The following is a 22,150-nucleotide window of genomic DNA, read 5'->3' as shown; positions in this document are numbered from 1 at the left end:
CTCATTTTTAAATGCCAGAAATGTATAAATCCACAATAATGGAATTTTATCAATAATTCGTCAATGTCACTCATAAATATATAAAAAATATTCAAAAAACTCACTTAAAAATGCATATCTCAAACAACTAAATAGAGGTTCCAATTTGAAGGGTCTCTCACTCATTTCTCTTAGTCATTGAAAGAAACACTTTTGCAGCACATCCAATACACAACTCTTTTATGAAGTCTTCCAGTTTACAACTAGCGTTCAAAAGAAATTCGTTGAGAAAAGCAAAAAAAGATAAAAATAAAATCAAACAACACTACTTTTCCAACAAGGGGGTGTTAAAAATTTAAAATACAGAATAAAAAAGTTAGATAAATACAAGTATATTCATTCAGGTGGGTGCTTTACATGTGGGCGCCTTGAGTAGGTGGAAGCACTCTTTCTCCCTCTGGAGGTAGCAGTCTACATAAACTATGCCCAGACAAGTCGATCAAGGAAACTGACATGATAGGTATGAAATATATTTCACGAAATTTTTCAATTGTGAAATATTCTTTACAACAGTCAACAAGATCCTTTTTAATTACTTGTAGGGCTTTACAAGCATGCTCACAAGGCAAACATGTTATTTGCAAACCCCGGAATTCACATTCGCGTGCAACAATATTTACCGTATAATTCATGCGATCACCCCTTGCTTCATACACTACTCCATTTGATGCCACCGTGACCCTCACAGAAAGGGATTGCTTTATGATATTTCTTAGTTTATTTTGAGCGTTTGGGGTAAGTGTTGTAGTCCAGATTTCAGTTTTCAAGCTGCGAGTGGCTATTAGTTCCATGATTTGTCTTCTAATCAAGTCAACACACTAGAGAATTGACATATCTTGTGCTTCTAAAATCCACTTGTTATATGACTCAGCTACATTGGTTGTTACTTGGTCATATCGCTTACCCCTAAATTGTGATGTAGCCCAATGGTTTGGTGCTGCTTCTATGAATCATTGGAATGCGTCCTCTGAAAGTGATCTAATTTCTATCATCTTATCAAAATACTCTTGCTGCCTATATGTTCTACATGCTCCGATAAAGATATATGCAACTGCTTTCTTAACATCATTAGGTATGTGTTTTACTTCCTTCTTGAAATTCTCCGCTAAATGACGCTCACAGAAGGCATGATGAGCATTATCAAAAACTTGACAGACAGTATCCACTAGACCAGGTTGTCTATCTGACAAAAAAATGATTTAACGATCCGTCCCAATAGTAATATTTAGAGTCCATAAACCATAACCAGTTATCAGTATTTTTGGCATTCACAATTGCGAAAGCAACGGGAAACATTTGTCCATCCCCATCGAGTGATTGACAGTAAATAGAGTCCTAAGGTATCGTGCCTTTAGTGATGTCTCATCGAGAAATAGAAGTCGATGACATCCATTTTTTAAACTATGTATTGACTCATAAAAGCTTAAGAATAATCGAAAAAATCTGCCTCCCGACCATACTTGTCATGTCGCATAACTATCAGGATTCATCTCCATCACACGGTTTATATATGCTGGTAATTGGTTGTATGCCTCCTCTTGCGAACCATGTATGTCTTTGATGGCCGTTTCTTTTTCCCGTCAAGCCTTCCAATAAGGTACTTCTAATCCATAATCTCGATACAAATAACTCATGATATCTCTAGCCTTATAATGCACAGTGTCACTTAATTTATCTTTGATTAAGGATGCAACAAATTTTCGTGGAGCTTTTCTCTATACATCATTGCTTGTCCCAATATTGCATGAGTGATCTTTTTTTCATGTTTGGATTCTAAAAACATTTGTCATGCCAAGCTTTGCAGCATATATCTCTCAATTGCATCCATCACCTTTACATTTTGCCCTTATGCGATACCCCTCGTTTTTAAGGAGACAGTATGCGAAATGGTTTGTTATAGCAAACTTGCTACACCATTTGTGGAAATCTTATAAAGATTCAAACTGTTGTCCTACCCCAATAAGTGCATCCTCCCAAGTGCCAAGCAACCTTGATGCATTGCTTTGTTCAGACCAAGAGACTTTCATTAGAGGGTTGTGGGAGTCTGATCTCTTCCACTACCATAGTATTATGTGAAGTACTTCAACCCCTACGTTCACTTCCATGAACTACAAAGACAAACACTTGATTCTCCCCTTCATGTGCGTTTAATATCCTAACAATATCATCGTCAATGAATGGTTCACCATAAATCTCTTATTTTTCGAGATAAAATACCTCAGTGATATCAAATGAGAAACGCTCTGCTACGTATTTTCGCATGTCATTTAACTTAGTTCTACAATCAGTAAAAAAGGTAAATGCATCACCACTAATATAATCTAAAGTTCCATCGATAATTATTCGGAGTTCTCCACTGAAAATGCAATAAATTACTATGCTATCACTCATTTTCTTATGTCCTGCACAATATTTGTAGTAACTTACATATATAACATCTTAAAGACTAGCCTTGAACTTGCCATATGCTTGTTATTTTTTAATAATAAATGCTATTTTAATAATAGCTCTGCAAATTTCTTTAAGAGATTTATTAAGAAATTCTATAATGAATAGGGGAAATGAATCTAGATATTATAGATAATATCACATAGAGGGATTGATCTATATAGACTACCTGGGTTCCCCTAAATGATGGAAAGTTGGGGATCTGACATGTTTCGTGCAGTGAAGCATGCTCATATGGTAAAAATTACAAAGTATAACAAGATAACAAGTTATCAAGGGCAACATCGATTGTCAGCAATAGGGCACTTAATTTCATAAATTGGAAGATAGCCATTGATTTAAGATGATAATGAACCAGAAGCGCTCCGAATCTTCTTTAAAAAGAAGAGACAAAATACCAAAATAGGGCACTTTTCCATTACTTTTTCAATGATGGCTAAAGCCACATTAGAAATTGAAGAGACAAACATCAAAATTACTAAAGATTCCACTATACCTTTGACAAAATTAGAAAACATGAACTTGTATTGTAACCAATTTGGTTCGGATAAAATTAGACAGAAATAAGCAACCATTTTTGTGGGGTAAGTAGCAATAATCAAATACTAAAGTAACAATAATCAAATACTACATCTTTGAACCCAGAATCAAATAATTGAATTCAAGTTCCAAGTGACTTACCCCAGTGGAAATACAGACAATGCAAAATGATAAATGGCAAACAAAATTCATTGTCAAAAACAAATTACCTATGCATTTTTTTATTGCATATACCTGAGTTTTGTCTGCCATTTATCATAACAAATTAAGAATAAAAAGTCAATACATCTTAAGAATCACCTATCCATTCTTTCATTTGTCAATGACAAATTAAATACAGCCAATGTGGCTAAATAAAAGCCCAACAACATATTTTAGGGATACATTTACATCTACCTTTTGGTAAAAAACAACATAAATTGAAGTTACAACATAAATAACATTATCAAAATTGAAGTTAATTCATATGATTAAGGAAAATGTTTTCATGCCAAGCTTTACCGACAAAGTTGAAGTTACAACATAAATAGCATTCAAAAAATTGTTTTTAAATATTTAATTGACTATTTTTTCATACCTGGTCCTCAAAAAATCAAGCTCGGCCTGTGATGGGATCAGTGTTCTGTGGGACCTTTGTAGAAAATTCGTAGAGATTGTAGACAATGTTATGGGACCTTGTAGAGAGAGAAAATAAAATGTGATATTTTGTGAGAGAGAGTGAGTGAGTGAGGCCTTCCTAAAAGAGAGATTGAGAGAGAAGTAGAGTTTTGGCTTAAGTAGAGAGAGAGAAAGTAGCGAGAGAATAAAAAAATAAATCATAATGGGCCTTGTAGAAAAAGAGGGAGATAAGAACTCACCTTTGAAGAGTGTGGGGCCTTCCTTGCTCAAATCTTTTGTAGGGCATAGAAGACTAAAGAGAGGGAGACCTCGAGTTCGAATCATGTTGACGAACAATAGGTCAATACTAAGGCAGGGGATGATGAAGGAGAAGCAGGTGCGCAGGGTAAAAAATGCGCGGGCAAAACAGGGCTGATGAAGGAGAAGCAGGTTCGCAGGTAAAAAATGCAGGGGCAAAGGGGCGTAAGAATAGGGTAAAAAAATAACAAAGGTTAATTAAAGAGAAAAAAGGGGTAAAAGGGTCCGAATTTTATGTTTTTTAGGTTGGGGGTTTTTAGTTATCAAAGTTGATTTTGAATAAAAAGTAGTGAGAAAATTTTGGGGTGGGAGAAGAGTGTCTATAGAGTATATTCTAGTGGGTTTTTAGCAATTTTCTCTTATTTATATTATTTTTATTGTCTACTTACAGCGATTAACATGTATAGGGATGCTACGAGCTGCACTTAGTAGTGAAGTAATAGCAGGGGAATCCAAACGTTTGGTACAGATGACCTACGATTTGTTAGTGCAGAACACTTCTATAGATAGTGCCAAGGAGATGGTGGAGGGAGATGATGGGAGTGAGGGCGAGGAGACAGATGGTGGAGATGATTAAAACGAGAGCCATGATGGAGATAGTGGAGATGAGGAAAGCAAGACTGAAGAGGGAGATGGTGGAGATGAGGAAAGAGAGACTGAGGGTGGAGAAGAGGAAAGAGAGAGCGAGACTGATGAGGAAAATGAGAGGAGAACAAAGAGTAAAAATGATAAAGGCAAGGGTATTGCAAGTTGGCCAAAGAAATGATTGAGGTGAAGAAAGTGAGAATTATGTATTTTTTTGAAACAAATGTAAATTGAAAAGGTTATGAACCTTTTTTGAAATAGATGTTAAGTTCTTTTGTACATTTGAAGATACTCTATCATAGTAGCCAGTTAATGAAATGTACATTCTTTTTGTTGTCATTATGTTAATGGAAGCAATACCCTTTTAAGTGCTTTTTGTTGTCATACTAGCCAGTTAACGAAAATCTAATAGCAATACCCTTTAAATGAAATTTGCAAACTACTCAAGGTGTTCTTTATCAATGTAGTTCCTGCTTTGAAACTTGGTCAAGCATAGGCCAACGAGTTTGTAACCTTATCAATGTAGTTCCTATTTTGAAAATGTTGATATGAATGAGTTTGAAAGATTGGTATGATAAAATTGTTGATGATTCATTTTTCTTGGATCATTGCATAAGCACTTGTTCATAGGCCAATACATAGCCCAATCCATTGGAAATTAATCATTGTTGTTGCATGTTCATATTTCTTCCCAGAAGTTCGGCACTTCATGCATAGCAATCCGGCATTATTCTTCCTGAATAAAATGTGCTCTGGCACTTGTAAAATGTGCTTTGGCACTTGTAAAATGTGCTCTGGCACCTATAGAAGGAACTTCGGCACTTATGGAACACGCTCTGGCAAATGATGAAGCTACTATGGCACTTCATTCATAGCAGTCCGGCACTCAACTCGCTGGATGAAAGGCCAATCCGGCACTTCACTAGCTCAGTCCGGTGAATACCTCATTGGATTCATGGACACTCCGGCATTTTAAAAACATCGGATCGGCGCTAATGTCAACCAGTCCGGAGTTTGTGAGCTTCAGTCCGATGAATAGCTAATGCCGCTCCGGCATGTGTAGAAGGGCGGACCGGCGAATAGCTCAATGGAGTGGGTGCACTTCGGCGTTTCATATGCGCGCTCCGGCGATATATTGACTTCGATATGCTTAGTCCGGCGTTTGTGAGCCTCGGTTCGGCCAATAGCTCACTGGATTCAATGCCGCTCCGGCTTGTGTAGAACAGCGGACCGACGAATAGCTCACTAGAGTGGGTGCAGTCCGGTGTTTCATATGTGCGCTCTGGTGATATATTTACTGTGATAGGCTCAGTCCGGCATTTGTGAGCCTCGGTCTGGCTAATAGCTCACTGGATTCAATGTCGCTCCGACATGTGTAGAACAACGAACCGGCGAATAGCTCACTGAAGTGGGTGCAATCCGGTGTTTCATATGCGCGCTCCGGCAATATATTTACTGTGATATGCTCAGTCCGGCGTTTTGTGGTATTGCTCTGGCAATTTAGCTACAGGAGTGGGTTCAATCCGGCCATTTATGTGCGTGGTCCCACGATATGTTTAGCAGTCCGACGATATAGGGTATAATTCAAGCAATTTAGTTACTGGAGTGGTGCAGTCTGGTCATTTTGTTGCAAGGTTCGGTGATATATTTACTGTGATTTGCTCAGTCCTGCATTTTGTGGTATGATCCTACAATTTAGCTAAAGGAGTGGGTTCAGTCTGGCCGTTTATATGAGCGGTTTGGCGATATGTTTATTGTGATGTGTGCGATCCGGCGATATGTGGTATCATTCCAACAATTGTGTTACTGGATTGGTGCAGTCCGGTCATTTTCTTACGCGGTCCGGCAATATTGTTACTTGTCAGACAGGCTATTTGTAGGAAAACTCTGGCAATGTTATTACTGGAGTGGATTCAATCCGGTGTTTTAGATGTGCAGTTCGGCATATCATTGTCTAATAAGAACTCCGGTAGTTTTGAAATGCAGTCCGCCATATATTGTATATCTGGCAAATAATAACCGTGGTCCGGTGAAAGTTTTATAGTGGATCCGTTCAAAGGTATGGGAAGGGGTATTTTTGTCAAAAAAAAAAGTAACTTTTTCAGTTGGAGGGTTTTAATAAAAAAAATTGGTTTTTAAACGAAAGAAGTAATAAAATGTTAGGGTCGGGGTAGAGTATCTAAAAAGCTCAATTTTTGGGGGTTTGTCATATCTACCCTTGACTTAATAAAAGTATGAGGAAGAAAAAGGAAACGTGGTTGGAAAGTTTGCCATATCTACCCTTGACGTAAACCTTAAAAAGTGCAAGAATTCGGGATCCTGGTTGGAATTCGTTTGAAAATCCAATGTAGAACTCAGGATTTATCTGATGCTTTTAAAAATAGGAATGAATCTCATGACTCTTTAAGTGTAATCAACCTTTGGTCTTGCCAATCCTAATAACCTAAGGTTTAAAAACAGGGTTCAATGACCCTGATCGCCCCTTTAGAAAATTGATCTGGGTCGAAAGATCGGTGGTCCATATTGGCGATCCGACCTAGTGAACCGGCTAATAAAAAATTCAAAAATATTAAAAAATAAAGTAAAACCAGTTCTTTGACAGAGCGCACCGGTTCTGTCGAAAAACTAGCTAGAACTGGTTGGTTCTCAAAGGGAACAGTCCAATTCCCAATATTTAGGCATAATTGGACGGGCATTAACGATTCTTTATCTGAAACGGTTGATTCGTCCGGTTCACCAATTTTTTAAAACCAAACTAGGCGTATTTGGTCATCTCTTCATGTTTAAGGAAAACTTTTGTCATTCAATGAAAAAAAAGAAAATGAAAACTTTTTCATTTTAAAATTTGTCATCGTCAACCCAGCCATCTAACCACACACCTGAACGTGCAAACGCATTTGAATTTAGCGCGAAATGTTGGTAACGGCTACTGTTTTTTAACTGCCTCCCCAAAAATACAGCCACCACAAAACTATTTCCCTTTGTTTGGCCCACGCTGCCTAACACTCCAATTTTCAACTACCAGTCATAACCCCTTGAATCACCAAGACCCCCTTCCCCCATCTCTCTCTCTCTCTACCAGTCCAACTTCCTCTTGGCAAGTAAGGAACATCGTTTCTGGATAGCATTTCTATGTCCAAAAAATGTAAAACCAATGCAAACTATCCTAAATATTTTTTTAATAGAATTATTATTTTTAGTTCTAAAGTTTTATTTATTTATTCATATTCACGATCTCCATATTAGAAATTACATGTCTTTAAAAATTAGAGAAAATTACATATATATTTGTTATAGTTTCTTTTATTACGGGTCTACCGAATAGTTTCCGTTATTACCACCGTATCTGTTTTTTTCATATCAAAACAAAATTAAAAAAAAAAAAAAAAAAAAAAAACGAACGTTACTTTTTTTAATAACCGAAAATACACCAATTTCTGTTCTTGAAGAACCGAAAATTTAAAATTTTTGGTTGTTGAAGAACGAAAAATTTTAAATTTTTGGTTCTTCAATAACGGAAAAATGTTTTTTCTCTTGTGGTGTATTTTCTCTGCCTCTTTGAAATCATAGTTATCCGATAAAATCAAAGGGAACAACAACTTTTAGCCCCTAAATTTAGGAAAAATCTTCGAGATTATGAGACTAGAAGATTAGGAAAAATCTTGTAGCATATTCTCTCTATACCTCTTTGAAGCCATGGTTATCTGATAAAATCAGGGAGAACAAGTAGTTTGAGCCTGTAAATTTAAAAGAAATATCAAGGATTATGAATTTACCAAAAAAAAAAAAACTCTAGGTGAAGGGGGAAGAGACAGAGTGTAAACATAAATAGAAAAACCATTTTTATCTATGGAATGTAGAGAGAGGATACACAAACCCACAAGATTGAAAAAAATTTCGGTTCTTGAAGAATCGAAAATTTTAAATATTTGATTATTCAAAAACCGAAATTGGTCATATTTTCGATTTTTGAAGAACCGAAAATACTTTGAATTTGGTTGAACAACCGAAAAACAGTAAAATCTATCTTTTTTAAAAATTTCTGTTTTGACATGACAAAACCAGACCGGTAATAACGGAAACTGTTCAATAGAGCTGTAATAACATAAACTTAAAATTAAGTCTTAAAATCTATCCCAAAAATATATTTACGAAGAGGCCTGCATTTACAATATGCAGATTGGCCGCATAGAAACCGGGTCCGGCAAATCATCCACAAACAACACCTCTCTCTCTCTCTCTCTCTCAAAGTATTTTCTTTCTCCCAACATAACCCACAAACCACCCCCCCCCCCCCCCCTTCTCTCTCATGACCAAATCTCCTGTTTCAAATGTCTGAGGACTGCGCTCTGGGAATTGGAAGATATGAATATGTTAGGCTTGATACTCTGATCCCTGTTTCTCAGAGGAGTGGTAGCAATCTTGGCCTTTTGAGGTCCCCATGGTCAGAATGCAAGGCTCAATGGAGGCTCGTGGCCCCATCCGTCGCTCTCACCTTCATTCACTACTCTTTCACTCTCATCACTGATTCCGTCACTGGCCATCTCGGCAAGTTTCAGTTTGCCTCACTGGCTATTGCATACACAGTCATGAGACTGGCTTATGGCTTCATGGTTAGTATTCATATCTATATCTGTTTTACTTTATTTTTTTCCTTTATTTATATTCCCCTTGTTTTCTTTTCGAGTGGGTAAGCTCGATTATGCCCTCTCTCTCTCTAATTTACAGACTCACAAATATTCCAAATCAGGACATTTTATAGCTTCTATACCTCTATCTTTAATGGATTTATTACTTTTTGCCGCCATTGACGTCGTTACTGTTATTTCCTAGTTCCTACTTACCAGTTTTCTTCAACATGACAAATGCTTCTAACAAGGAGCTCAGTATTGATGGTTCTATGATTTGTTTAGTGATTTTCACGAGCAGACCATGGAATGCTACAGTTTTATCATCATCATCATCACTATTTCCTTTTCTTTTTTATCAAACCACTTCGGAATATCGTGGTCAAATCTGCCATTTTTTTTTAATAAAAGTGATTCGCCTAAAAAATTGATTCACTCAAATTTCGTCAATTTGCCTAAAATCTTTCCTTCTTGCCGACCAATCCCCGATCTAATTCTCATCAGCTGTATCTTTAAAAATACCCAAAATGTCTTTAACATGCAAGGGTATTTTTGTAATTTAGCCTAACTAAAATGGCCTGAACCAAATGACGTAAACCTCCATGCTCATTCCAAGTTCTAAATCCAAAGTATATTTTTTGCATTAAAATCTCTTGTTTTAAGTTGAACAAAGAGTAAACCGGCATATTTATGTCATTTAGAGCCTATCCAATATTATAGGATTCCCCTACTCGTTATGGGTTCCAAACCCTAAATTTGTGCTACTTTATTTAAATCTATCGTTCCTTGTCTAAAACCCAGAACAAGTGGGAATATTTTGGTAATTTATCCCGGACTTTTTTTTTATTTTTTTGAAGTTGTTAATTGTGGTTATTGAACTGACTTCTATTGATTATTTCACTGAATTCACTTATTTTTCAGCTAGGTATGGGTAGTGCATTGGAAACACTATGCGGGCAAGCTTTTGGGGCAAGACAATTCGATATGCTAGGAATATACATGCAAAGATCAGTTGTTATTCTCTTTGCAACCTCTCTAATACTCTCAGTTCCCTGTATATTTGCAGAACCCTTGCTCAGGAAGTTTGGCCAATCCACTGATCTGGCTAAACAAGCTTCAATTCTGATAAAATGGATGTTACCCCAGCTTTTTGCTTGTTCATTGAACTTCCCGATCCAGAAGTTCCTCTACTCACAAAGTCTTATCATGCCTATGTTTTGGGTTTCTCTTGGCCTAGTTTTACCCCACCTGGTTTTAAGCTATTTGTCCGCATTTTCTCTGGATTTGGGGCTTTTGGGTGTCACCATGGTTCAGAATTTGTCTTGCTGGTTGCTGTGCTTCCTGCTATTCATTTATTTAGCTAAGTCAGAGTCATGTAGAAGCTCATGGACCGGGTTCTCTTTTTGTGCCTTGTACCAGCTTCCTTCTTTCATGAGGTTGTCGCTGTTCTCAGCAATCATGACAGTGTAAGTAATAACCTTTTTAATGAACAATGAAAATGGGTCCTTACCAATGTTCAAATGTTTCTCAACTGCAAAATAAAGTGTTTGTTTTTTTTTGTACTTTGAAGAAACTGGTCATTCTCATTTTCAATATGTAGATCTAAAATGGATAGTGTCACGGATACTTCTTGTTTCCTTCTAAGTAAAGACTTGGTTCTTATAATGAACTTCATACTGTATTTCATTTGGGATATGTAAATAAGCCCTCTTTAATCATTTGAAAAATCTGTAATTTTTGAAGAAATTGGACTAAAAAACATAACTAACAGCCTACATTCAAATGCCAGCTTTAAATGAAATTATGAACAATACGGGATTTCTTTCTTTATTTTATGGAGAAATTGGTGCATTCTCCGTTTGCAATTTTTAGATCAAATTGGTACATCCAGCTGTAGTTCTTACATCCGTTTGAAGTTATTATTTTGAGGAATTTCACTCCCAAGTTGTCACAAATCCATAAATCACCATCATCATCTAAACCTTATCTCAATTATTTGAAGTCAGCTACATGAATCACGTTTTTTTATTTTTCTCTATCAAATGCCATATCGTGACTAAACATATCTTTTCTCACTACTTCTATCCATGTCCCTTTAAGCATTTCCCTTGCCTTTTTAAAACGTTCCACTTGAACCAAATTGCACTTCCTAACCAATGCTGTATTAGGTCTTTGCTGCACACGGCCCACCTAAGTCTACTTTACCTCATCTTATTGCCTATTGAAGCCAGTCACAAATCCATAAATAAACCTTCACATGAACTCCACAATTTTAAACCTTGGAGTTAAGCACTATTCATGCATTACCTAATGAACTGAAACTTTCTGGCGTTGGACTCAAAAGCTTGCAGGTGTGGTATTATCAGGTCCTTATTCTTCTTGCAGGGACATTAAGTGATCCAGAAATCGAGATAGATGCACTATCTATATGGTACTCAGATCTGAACCTTCTTCAAATGCAAGCTATATAAAAATGTTGCACAATCAGAGTTAATCAAAGTTATTTTATTTTACTTTCCCATGTCCTGAGCATTAGTATCATTAAGATAAGTAAACAATAGATGCAAGAGATGCTCTTTAATATTTCTACAAATTATAATCTAATCTTGAGCAGGCTTATGCAAATGCAGCCTCAACATGATCTGTTTGGAGGTGATGGTTCCATATGGATTCAATGCATCCACAAGGTATCAACCACATGCTATTCATTTTCACATTAAATCAAATCAGAAGCTATCTTTTACATATTAGGTGATGTTCAGTGGACTCACAAGGTATCAAGCCCAGTACTACAGATTTTTACCTTTTCCTGTTGAACCAGGATTTGGCTTACCTTTCTTGAGTTACACCAAATCACTGAGAGACTTCCTCTCCCCCTCCTCCCCCCCCCCCCCCTCTCTCTCTCTCTCTCTCTCTCTCTCTCTCTCTCTCTCTCTCTCTCTCTCTCTCTCTCTCTCTCAGCATAAGAGTTTCAAATGAGCTCGGTGCTGGAAATTCAGAGGCAGCAAGTTTTTCAGTCTCTATAGCAATGGCAGCATCCTCAATTGTCAGTATCTTGCTCGCCCTCATTTTTCTTCTGTTGAGGAACAAGCTGGGCTACCTCTTTATAAATAGCTCAGCTGTTGCAGAGAGAGTCTCAGAGTTGGTTCCGTTCCTCGCCGCTACTGTTCTTCTCAATGGAGTGCAGTCAGTTCTTTCAGGTAAACATTCTATCAGAATTCACCATTTGGTTCTGCAGATTGTTGGTGAGAGAAATATTTTGCTTCTTGGAATCTAATGATAGAGAGAGATTTATATGAGAGAAAAATCATTTTTCCTAATGGGTTGAAGAAGCAGGTGTTGCAATAGGAAGTGGCTGGCAATCTTATGTTGCTTATGTGAATATCATATCTTGCTATTTGGTGGGTCTCCCTCTAGGCCTACTTATCTGCTTCAAATTTCAAATGGGGATTACGGTACGTGTGTTAGTAAACATATTCATTTTTATTCAATTTATTTATTTATATATTTATTTTGGCTTTGTGAAGCCAAGATTGATCATTTCAAAACAGGGTATATGGTCTGGAATGATAGCTGGACAAGCCTTACAGGTTCTGATTGTCTTGTATGCTACATGGAATGCGAACTGGAGTGAACAGGTAGCAATTTCAGTCATTTCTATAATTTGGAAGTAATCCTATTTGCCATTCTTTTTTTTTTTTTTGGTCATTAGATTATACTATGTATTTTTTAACTAAAATGTATATACATATATATGAATTACAACAGGCCAACCAAACGATTGGGTTTCTGAGGACATGGAGAGAAAGCAGCAGTAACTGTGTTGCATAGCAAGAAAGGAAGATAAATTTGTAGATTGAGAGGAAACGAAATGAAAAACAACCGATTTCCATAAATACAAGGTGTTTGAACTTGATATTTCTTTACAAGAAACCCTTCATTGAACGAAGGGGGACTGGCCCTTCTTGTATGTGTATGGAGAGCTATATATACTCATGCATTTTGGACATTCAATTTCACATAGGGTGTTGCTCGTTACATACCACTAGAGTCCATATTTTTCTTTATATTCATTTCTTGAAACAAACGTTCCACTCTATCTGATGCCTTTTTCATCATTTGGCTTCCAATATGAAAATCAATGTCTTCCTTTGACTTGCTTGCTCAATCCTGAAATTGAGCCCCATGCAGTGAGAGAGAGAGAGAGAAATACATAATTCATGAGTGTATGAGAGAGAGGATGGCACAAGTATTCATTGAGACAGTAATACAAACTCACGTGTAAGTGAGAGAGAGAGGGAAAGTATTAAGGGAATTATAAGCATTGACCAAGACAGCAAGGCAAAATTTACGAACGTTCATGTGCGAGAGAGAGAGAGAGAGAGAGAGTATTAAGGGAAACATGAGCATTCATCAAGACAGCAATATGAAGTATAGGCATTCACCCAGAGTATGACAAACGTAGAGAGAGAGAGAGAGAGAGAGAGAGAGAGAGAGAGAGAGTTCTTACAGAGACCAATGTTACTGCCATTTTTCCGTCAAGGACTCTATTAGTTTCTCAAATGAAGTATCCCTTCGCGAGCCAATGTGCCCTCAAGGTCTCCGATAATCCGAGCTATTCTGACCTCCAAACCCCTCTGTACATCTCTAAAGAGGCTTCTCACATTGTCAGCAAACTGCCTCATGTCAATCCCAATTGGTTCTTCAACTTTATCAGCACTTCCAACAAGATTGAATGTAATTTCAGATTGTATTTGGACTAGTTTCTGCCCTGTTGCTACCATGTATCTTTGCAATTGGAATATCTCTTCAAGGAACTGTTCCAATGCTTCAGTTTGCTCCCTTGTCCTTCCATAACTAGAGTCACTAGCACTTTCCTCCTTATCATTCATACTCTGAAACAAAACAGTTATGAGCAAAGACTCCAAGGAAATGGAGCCAGACGGGAAAGTATATCATGAATTCCTCAAGTTTATAGGAGAAATCTATTGGATCATCACCATCCAATAAAGGGCTGGATGGTGATGGAGAGAGCGTGGGTCCCGGCAGAAAATTGTGATCCTTATGGTGGGTCACATTCTCTCTCCATCACCATCCATCAAATGATTGGACGGTGAGCACCAAAGAGATGGTTTTGTCTTAGTCCTGGATTATAGCATAGCTTCCCAACTCAGGTACATTTTCCATGATGGGTTCTACTTGTTTGTTTATTTTTTGTGTGTTTTGCTTGGAAAGAAATCTTTTGAACCTTTTTAACTGGGCCAGATATGTTAAAATCTTACCATTCGCTTGCACAAGTCTTCAGTTTTTTCTTCAAGTGTTTGGTATCTTCTAACTTGTTTGTTGAGTAAAGATATTATACTTATCAGGCCCTTAATATCTCCTTGTTGATCAATTTTCCTTTTTTCGCAGTTTTCGAGAACATAAATCACCTCATCTCTACCACCTGGCTTCTTTGAGGCATCTGTTTCCATCAGCTTCTCGAGCATAAGAAGATGTTGTTTCAGTCTTTTGATTTTATAAGAAACTCCTAAAGCATGGACATCTACCTTTCTAGCTGCATCTTTCCTGAGCAACCAGTTCTCAAGTGGATCATATTTACTTGAAACATCAGCCTTATCTTGACAAACTTTTTTCTCATTTTCATCTATGTCAGCCTCTTTCTTCCATTCAGTCTCTTTGGTAGTCATGCCCATGCCTTGAAATTGGTCCTCGATATTGTCTTCTTCTTTGGGTGATTCTCCCCTTATTTCCATCATAGCTCTTGACCATGTTGCCAATTTGGCTTTAGAAGCATCCTCAACAACTGCGACCACAACGCCTCTGTCCTTGCACTCTTTCTCATTTGAATTCTTTTGAATCAACCTTGCTCCCAAGATGGCCAGTCTGCTTTCCCTTTTTTGGAGTTCAGGCTCACTGCATTCTCTCTCATTTAAGTTCTTCCGCACCATCATTTTTCCCATGACTGTGAATCTACTTTCTCGCTCTGGGACTTCAGATCCCACCTCATGAGAAACATTGACCAATGTGGTTTTATGCTCTTGTTCCTTCTCTCTCAGTTTCCTCTTCATGGCCTTCACTTCTGACAACATGGCCATGGGTAATAGAGGAGAATTCACCTCATCAGGGGTACAGTTGTTCCGACAATGCCTTACATGCAAGCCGAACCGCTCTTTGAGTGTATCTATGCCTTTTTCCTTCTCAACTAGCAAGGACCGAAGCCTTAGATCCTCTTCTCTAAATTGTGATAAGTTCTCCTCAAGCTCTTCAATGCGGGATTGAAATCTTTTCGATTCAAGTTCCATGCTCAGCATCTGCCACCGAAATGTTTCCAGCTTTTCATCCTTGAATCTCATCTGTTCAACAAATGCATCAAGCTCTGTTGAGTGCCTCTGCTCTAGCAAAGCCGTGAACTTCTCAGTTTCTGACTGAATCCAATCTTCCAACTGTCTCACACTAGTTGTGATCACTTGACAAGTAAACAAACGAAAAATAAAAATGTTAGCTTCTCGAAGAAATCAACTTAAGGTTCTTCTATTTCTCAGCAATCTAGTGTACATAAAAGATTCTAAAGCAATATCAAAAAATCAAATGGAAGCAATTGGCTTATCGTTTGTCAAGCCCAAGTTGTAACAGTAAGCCATAAGCAACCTACCAGTGTACCAGAAACCCAGTTGTACATATTTGAAGTTAAGCAGTCAGCAACCAACCTAAAATTTCAGTTCTTATTTTCCATGGGAGAAATTTTGCAATGATAAATAGCATCACCTTCCAAATGAAATAAAAAAAAAAAAAAAAAAAAAAAAAAAAAAATATATATATATATATATATATATATATATATATGGGAAATGACCTTTGAGACCCTCCCACACCCATGTGTGTATCGCCATTAAATTTGGCACAGATCTCTAGAAAAGTCAAGTCGCACACCTATGTGATAACTTTTCTACTATGTATATTTTATATATGAGATAGAGTGAGATAGATGCAGTTATAAGAGAGAGAGAGAGAGAGAGAGAGAGAGAGAGAGAGAGAGAGAGAGAGAGACTCATGCTTTCAGAGTTGCACTTTAATGGAGATGTATAAAAAATCTATAGCCACACCAACATGGGCGTAATGTGCAAAAGGCGAGCTAAATTAAAAAGTGCAAATCTGTCATTCATGCATACACATCTGAGCATGCTTGTGTCTACTTGTGTTTTTCCAAACAGGCAGTAGCGATCAATAGGCATAAAAGCATATGCTATGGACAGGTTCACATTCATGAATACGAAAACAGCAACCAATATATTTTCACAACTAGCAATAGTTTATTGTTATTCATAGGCCGCCAGTGGTTTTGAAAATTTTTCATTGTACTTAATGAACTGAATCTCAGAAAAACATGGAAAAGCAGAAGAAACTAGGGTCTTACGAATTTCATTGTCTCCTGCTGAATTCTCGATAAAACTCCCAGAGGCTGCTATGTCCATCTTCTTTGGTAGAAGGCAGTCATTCTCCCCTCCATGCTCCATCTCTAAATACTCAAGAAGAAGAGTATGGGGACGAGTTTCTATCCTCTCATCAGCCATCTCCAATTCTGTTCTATTTCTCCATTTTTGGGGTGTTTTCTTTTCCAATGGCAACTCCAATCTCAAATCAGCTCTGTTGACTGAATCGCTTCTCAAATTCTTGCCACTTTTAGGAATGGGTCGAACCTTTGATTCGTATAAATCCCTCCATCTCTCTGTCTCAAGCTCTGCTTGCTTCCTCTTGGCCTTCAAAATCTTCAAGTCTTTTAACAACTTTTGCTTCTCCCCTGTGTCTAACTTGGATTTCCTTAACATGGCAGAAACAACTTTGTCTTTCTGATCTGCTTCCTTCTGCATTCTAAGAATCTCCTCTGAGAGCTTTTGCACCATGGCTATAGATTCTTCTTTTTGCTCAAAAATGGCATCAAACTCTTCTTTTGTAGACTCAACCTGCCTTAGAGCACAAACCATCTCAGCTTCAAGCTGGCGTTGGTTGGAAACAAGCTCAGCAAAGGCAGTCTTATGCTCCCAAAGCTCTGAGGAGTGATCTTGCGCTTCTCTGCTTAGTTTCTCTCTCAACTCCTCTGTTTCTCTCTCTGCCTTCTGCAGCCTCTCTTCTAAGTTTTCCGTCTTATTCTCTTCCTCTTCCAACGCCTTGAGTTTAGACTCAATAAGATGATCCTTTTCTCTCACTACCTGATTCAAATTAGATATAGTCACTTCTTTCTTTTGGCAATCTGTGCACACTTTGGTTCTGAGAGCATGCAAGGCCTTCAAAGAGGCTTGGAGATGTTGTCGAAGAATCTTTCTTTCACTAAACCAGCTTTGCTCCTGGGTAGCAAATATGGCTGCAACTTTTTCGTTGGCCTTTGCATCCTCAGCCCTCCTCCTCTTCATCTCTGCAACCTCTGCCTTTGCTTTCTTAATCTCAATTTGGAGCTCTGAGATGTCTGAAAATTTTCCTTCCCTTTGGATTTTCCACACAAGCAAACCAAGCAGTTGGGTACTTCCTCGAAGCATTCCTTCCATTATTTTCGACCAATCATTAAACATTTTGCCTCTCAACTCCCTTTTCTTCTCTGTTGTGAGGAGATGGAGACCAACAAAGGCACATGAAACACCAAAATACATGGGGTAAACACAATCGACTTTATCAGGTATGAGGGACAAATATCTGGCTTCCTTTTCTTCCATTGCCATATTTTAGAACCCAGGAGTTACAGAGAAATTGGGATATGAAGCTATTACCTCTTCAATCAGGCCAATAAACTTTGGCCCATTAAACCTGTCAATAAAAAAGAGAAAGGAGCTATAGCCATCAAAATGAAGAAAAAGTACTATCAAACCCATTATACATTGAATAGACCGACATTAGAATCTGAACCAGTTAAACCATGTGCAATTCAATAATGCTCAATCATTCCACAATTTTACATAACGCTTGAGACTTGCTATTGAGAACTTGTCTTGTTTAATTTCATCAGGTAAGGTAAATATTTCGAAACCAAATCACATGATGGAGATGACAAGCTTCATACAATCAGACAACCAGATCAAACCATTTCACGCAGAATTTTTCCTATGAGTGCCAAAAACCAAAAGAGAAAAAGGAAACAAGAAGTCAAAATCCTTTAGTAAATGCCTTTTTAATATCAATTCGGTAATTGCACATTTTGGGTAATGAATTAGTTCCTTGTAATAGAAGAATGGAGGAACAGAATTTATGTAGCCGACCCCAAATAATTGGGATAAGGCTTGGATGATGATGAATTAGTTCTTTCGTAACATGCTCTAATGCCCAGAAAGCAGGAAAAATAGAACAAAATTCAATCTGAAAATACAACATTGCAGGTGAACTCTCTCATCTCATGCAAAATTGGCAGCACTTTAAACTGCAAACAGACAGTGCTGAAGTTGACATGAGTCTCAAGCAATGCATAACCCTCTAAGTGAACTATAACATGTTATTATATGGAGGAAGCAAAACAATTATAAGGCACAAGCCATATAACATGTTATTATATGGAGGAAGCAAAACAATTATAAGGCACAAACAATATAACATGTTTATATGGAGGAAGCAAAACAATTATAAGGCACAAGCAAAAGAATGAACTCCAAAGGCCAGAGAAACTTTTATTCTCCAATGATATATTGCTTGCAATTCCAACACTGAACCTTTAAGGAGTGGAAGAATTCATACCTCACTCAACAATAATTTTGTTTGTTGCTTTTTTTCTTTCATAACTTCTTAGGTACAGTGCAGCCAGAATCTTTCTCTCTTATCCCTCCTTTATCAAAACCCCCTGAGAGTGTTTCTCTCACATGGCTTCTTTTCCAAAATCCATTAGCACTATTTCTCTCTCATGGCTTATTTCTCAAACCCCACCTGTAAAAGCATCCTTAAAACATGGAATTTTTTGTACCCACTGGCATCAGCTTCATGAGCTCTGAACGCCAAAAGCATGCCTTTCACTCATTCCCTTTACCTGACTGTGCACAAGCGTGTGAACCACACGTATAAAGACTGAGATAACAGAAATAAAATCATGAAAAATATTCCTTGATTCCCTCACAAATCACCCACCCCCCACATCTCTTTTCTTTAAGAGGACAGAGAGAAATAGAAAAAAGCTCTCTTATTTCCTACAAGACTAAAGGAAAGCTCTAAATTTTTAGAAAGAGGGGGGAGACCCAGATTAAGGAATGAGAGAACATAGATGAGAGAGAAGGAAAAAAAGGAACTTCTCATGTTGGTTCTTTGTCAACCAGCACATGGAGGCAAACTTTTTCTTCAACTGCTGATCTGTCTTTGTGAGAAAGAGAAAAGCTCTACAAGTGCTGAATCCAAACAAACCATTAGAATGGTCCACACAAGATATTTTTGTTAATTTTGCTAATGAGGTCTTCTATTTAGTTTCCATAGATGGTTTATGTGCTTCTCTTCAGACACACACAGAGATAGAGATAGAGGGAGAGAGAGAGAGATTGTAGCCTCAGAATTATTCATACACCTGCCATTTAAAAGTTAAAAAGAAAATTAAGTTGTAATTAATAATGGGGAAGAGAGAGAGAGATACCAATGGAAAAGCAAGCATGCATCTAGGGTACTTCTGATCGCGAGAAGTTCAGAACCAACTGGGTACTTTGTAATTTGGTAACAAAAAAGTGACCACTTTCTTGAACTTGTTCATGGTAAAAAGACTTTAACCTTTTTGTGAAGTGATTTATGGGATCACAACTTACTGTTTATAAATAATGTTCCCATATTTATAAAAAGTTTTCCTGAAAATGACTGACAATGCTGTTTTCTATCTAAAATAACTGTCCTTTCCACTAATCTATTTCCATCAATTTACAGGAATTATAAATTCTCCCTAACTTGAAACAATATTGGGTTCTTGTAAATAAGTGATAGGCTTATTACTGCCTCCTTCCAAGTTAAAACAGTATTGAAAATCACTGGTTTATGCAATCAGTTTTACCTCAGGAGTAACAAAAATGCATAGAAACTAATTCAATTACAAAACCCAACTTTCTTCTTTACGTTCTCTAAACTTAAGCCCCACATTTTGCCATAGAAATGAAAGAAATAATCCTGAAAAGACTGCATTATGACATAAATTACCTCAAAATAATGCTCACATCATATTATAATCTCTCTCTCTCTCTAAATCATTGCAGCTCCCCAACAGTCTGTTTGTTGCTCCTTCATCTCATGTCCACTGTTGCATCATCATTAATACCCACCAAAAACCAGGTTTTCATAAACTGGTCTGCCGGCCTTCTTGTTGGGCTTGGGACCCATAAGACCTGAAGATGCTGGTAAAGTTGAAGAGAGAAAAACCCTTAAGAGCCTCGAGACCATGACCTCATCATTGCTCTTTCTCTCACTAAAATCTGGATCTGTGAGTCTTTTCAATCCTCTGCCCAGGTTTCCTCAGTCAAAGAAGATACTTCACCATAGTTTTGAGGGAAAACCGTGAGACGTTACATTACCACGTGACCTTAAATTTCGAGCAAATGTTAGAATCTAGGAAGGTCTCAAAAAAATAACGGATCGTTGCCACCCTAAAAATGCAGTCGGATTGGAGCTTGGGATTTGAGAATCGTGTAGATTGATTTTTCTTAGCCTCAAATTTTTTTTAAAAAAATCCAATAAATTTGCTTTAATATCCAATCTTTTAAGTTTTCAAAAAAATAATAGTATTGTATTATAATTTTTAAAAATAATAGTATTGTATTATAATTTTTATTATTTTATAAAAATATATAAATATGGATAACTTTTTTTGTGAATATTTGTTTTATTAAAATAATATATCTTATTACAAAGGAAAAAGTTTATATAAGGTTGTACCTTTAAAATGTAGAATTACATATGCACCTCAAAAATCTATTGGAAAAGGTTGTTTTAATGTTAAAAACCCTCTAATTAATCATCTCGACTACGAGATATATGAATATGAAAAGAAAAAAAAAATAAAAAAAAAGATTTTGAGTCTCAGAAATAATGTATCTTGCAACACATTATCTAGACCATCCATTTTCAAGATTTCCATATGTTTATAGATCTACTTGATTATAATCATTTTTGGAGTTTAAAATTTTATAATTAGATATGAAATAGATTTTAGAATAATCCTAAGAATATTTTTCATCAAAATTACATGTTATAATAAAATTTGGTGACGCGCCTTAATTGGATTGTTTAAGGTTGCAACCTTATAATGTAGAGCTACGGATACACCTTAAAAATCCATTGAAAAATGTAGTTTTAATGTTGAAAAACCCTTTGATTGATCTTCTTGACAGCGAGATGTATGCCCATGAAAATAAAAAGATTTTAAATCTCATAAATAGTGCATTTTACAACATATTATCTACGCCGTTCATTTCCAAAATTTTCATATGTTTATAGATCTACTTGATTTTAACTATTTTTGGAATTTAAAATTTTATAATTAGATATAAAAATAGATTTTGAGATAATCCTAAGAACATTTGACATTAAAATTATATATCATGATAAAATTTGAAGGTGCACTTTACCTCTACAGCTACGGATGCATCCGTATGCGAACTGCATCGCCTACAAATAATAATATTGATTTGGTAAGTAAAAAACAATAAGTTTAGTGGGGATTTAGGCCCCTCCTCGTTGGTGAGAATGGAGTCAGAGATCTCATCATGAGGCTTAAAAAAACATACGAACTTAACATTACATCTTCTATGTGAATATTACAATTTTTTTTTATCCAACAATTAATTTTTTATAAATCAATACCCCTTTCTCTCACTTTCCCCATCTTTCTTTCTCTCTCGTTACCATATATGGCCCTTTATCTCTCTCTTATTATATTATAAATTTGAAAAAATATATCCATATCTCATTTTTTTAGGTTTTATTTCTTGATAAATCTAAGGTTTCAAAATATATCTTCTAACCCCTTAATGACTTTAAACCTATTTTTTAATCTA

At 36.7% G+C, this 22,150-nt stretch overlaps 2 protein-coding genes across 35 annotated transcripts; one reads left to right on the top strand and one right to left on the bottom strand.

The window, feature by feature from the left end:
- Nucleotides 1-8,590: 8,590 nt before the first annotated feature.
- LOC18442313 (protein DETOXIFICATION 36) lies at nt 8,591-13,195 on the top strand. 31 transcript variants are annotated; one of them, XM_011627996.3, is made up of 8 exons: nt 8,591-9,140; nt 10,077-10,621; nt 11,500-11,586; nt 11,786-11,842; nt 12,117-12,355; nt 12,486-12,610; nt 12,707-12,793; nt 12,924-13,195. In XM_011627996.3, exons 1-8 carry the CDS (start codon nt 8,859-8,861, stop codon nt 12,984-12,986), a joined length of 1,485 nt encoding a protein of 494 aa, XP_011626298.1. In that variant the 5' UTR covers nt 8,591-8,858; the 3' UTR covers nt 12,987-13,195. The 31 variants fall into 31 exon arrangements, 18 of the variants coding, with proteins under 18 accessions (XP_011626298.1, XP_020527845.1, XP_088724939.1 ...); XM_020672186.2 differs by having other exon boundaries at nt 12,688-12,793; XM_088868813.1 differs by having other exon boundaries at nt 8,597-9,140; nt 12,746-12,793.
- LOC18442312 (Ribonuclease P protein subunit P38-like protein) lies at nt 11,844-20,813 on the bottom strand. 4 transcript variants are annotated; one of them, XR_016056902.1, is made up of 7 exons: nt 19,750-19,914; nt 18,873-19,162; nt 16,573-17,954; nt 14,438-15,624; nt 13,666-14,050; nt 13,199-13,325; nt 11,844-12,428 (listed from the first exon to the last, which is right to left on the bottom strand). XR_016056902.1 is itself a non-coding variant. In XM_020672185.2 (6 exons), exons 3-5 carry the CDS (start codon nt 17,867-17,869, stop codon nt 13,706-13,708), a joined length of 2,829 nt encoding a protein of 942 aa, XP_020527844.1. In that variant the 5' UTR covers nt 17,870-17,954; nt 18,873-19,162; nt 20,298-20,813; the 3' UTR covers nt 13,028-13,325; nt 13,666-13,705. The 4 variants fall into 4 exon arrangements, 2 of the variants coding, with proteins under 2 accessions (XP_020527844.1, XP_006852596.1); XR_016056908.1 differs by lacking the exon at nt 19,750-19,914 and having other exon boundaries at nt 18,873-19,609; XM_020672185.2 differs by lacking the exons at nt 11,844-12,428; nt 19,750-19,914 and adding an exon at nt 20,298-20,813 and having other exon boundaries at nt 13,028-13,325.
- Nucleotides 20,814-22,150: the final 1,337 nt, after the last annotated feature.

Source organism: Amborella trichopoda, chromosome 1 (assembly GCF_054954075.1).
Source record: "Amborella trichopoda isolate Santa Cruz 75 chromosome 1, AtrichopodaSantaCruz75HAP2 v2.0, whole genome shotgun sequence".
NCBI lineage: Eukaryota > Viridiplantae > Streptophyta > Magnoliopsida > Amborellales > Amborellaceae > Amborella > Amborella trichopoda.
The sequence above is the reverse complement of the archived record's forward strand: the minus strand, read 5'-3'. Positions and strand labels throughout refer to the sequence as shown.

Bases quoted from the DNA above. Each gene is read 5' to 3' on its own strand.
- LOC18442313 (XM_011627994.3), top strand. From the start codon at position 8,859: ATGTCTGAGGACTGCGCTCTGGGAATTGGAAGATATGAATATGTTAGG. The intron at 10,622-11,499 runs GTAAGTAATAAC...TGGACTCAAAAG, and splicing joins TTCTCAGCAATCATGACAGT to CTTGCAGGTGTGGTATTATC. The intron at 12,794-12,923 runs GTAGCAATTTCA...GAATTACAACAG, and splicing joins ATGCGAACTGGAGTGAACAG to GCCAACCAAACGATTGGGTT.
- LOC18442312 (XM_020672185.2), bottom strand. From the start codon at position 17,869: ATGGCAATGGAAGAAAAGGAAGCCAGATATTTGTCCCTCATACCTGAT. The intron at 15,625-16,572 runs GTAAGACCCTAG...TTACTTGTCAAG, and splicing joins AGCAGGAGACAATGAAATTC to TGATCACAACTAGTGTGAGA. The intron at 14,051-14,437 runs GTAAGATTTTAA...GTTTTGTTTCAG, and splicing joins AAGACTTGTGCAAGCGAATG to AGTATGAATGATAAGGAGGA.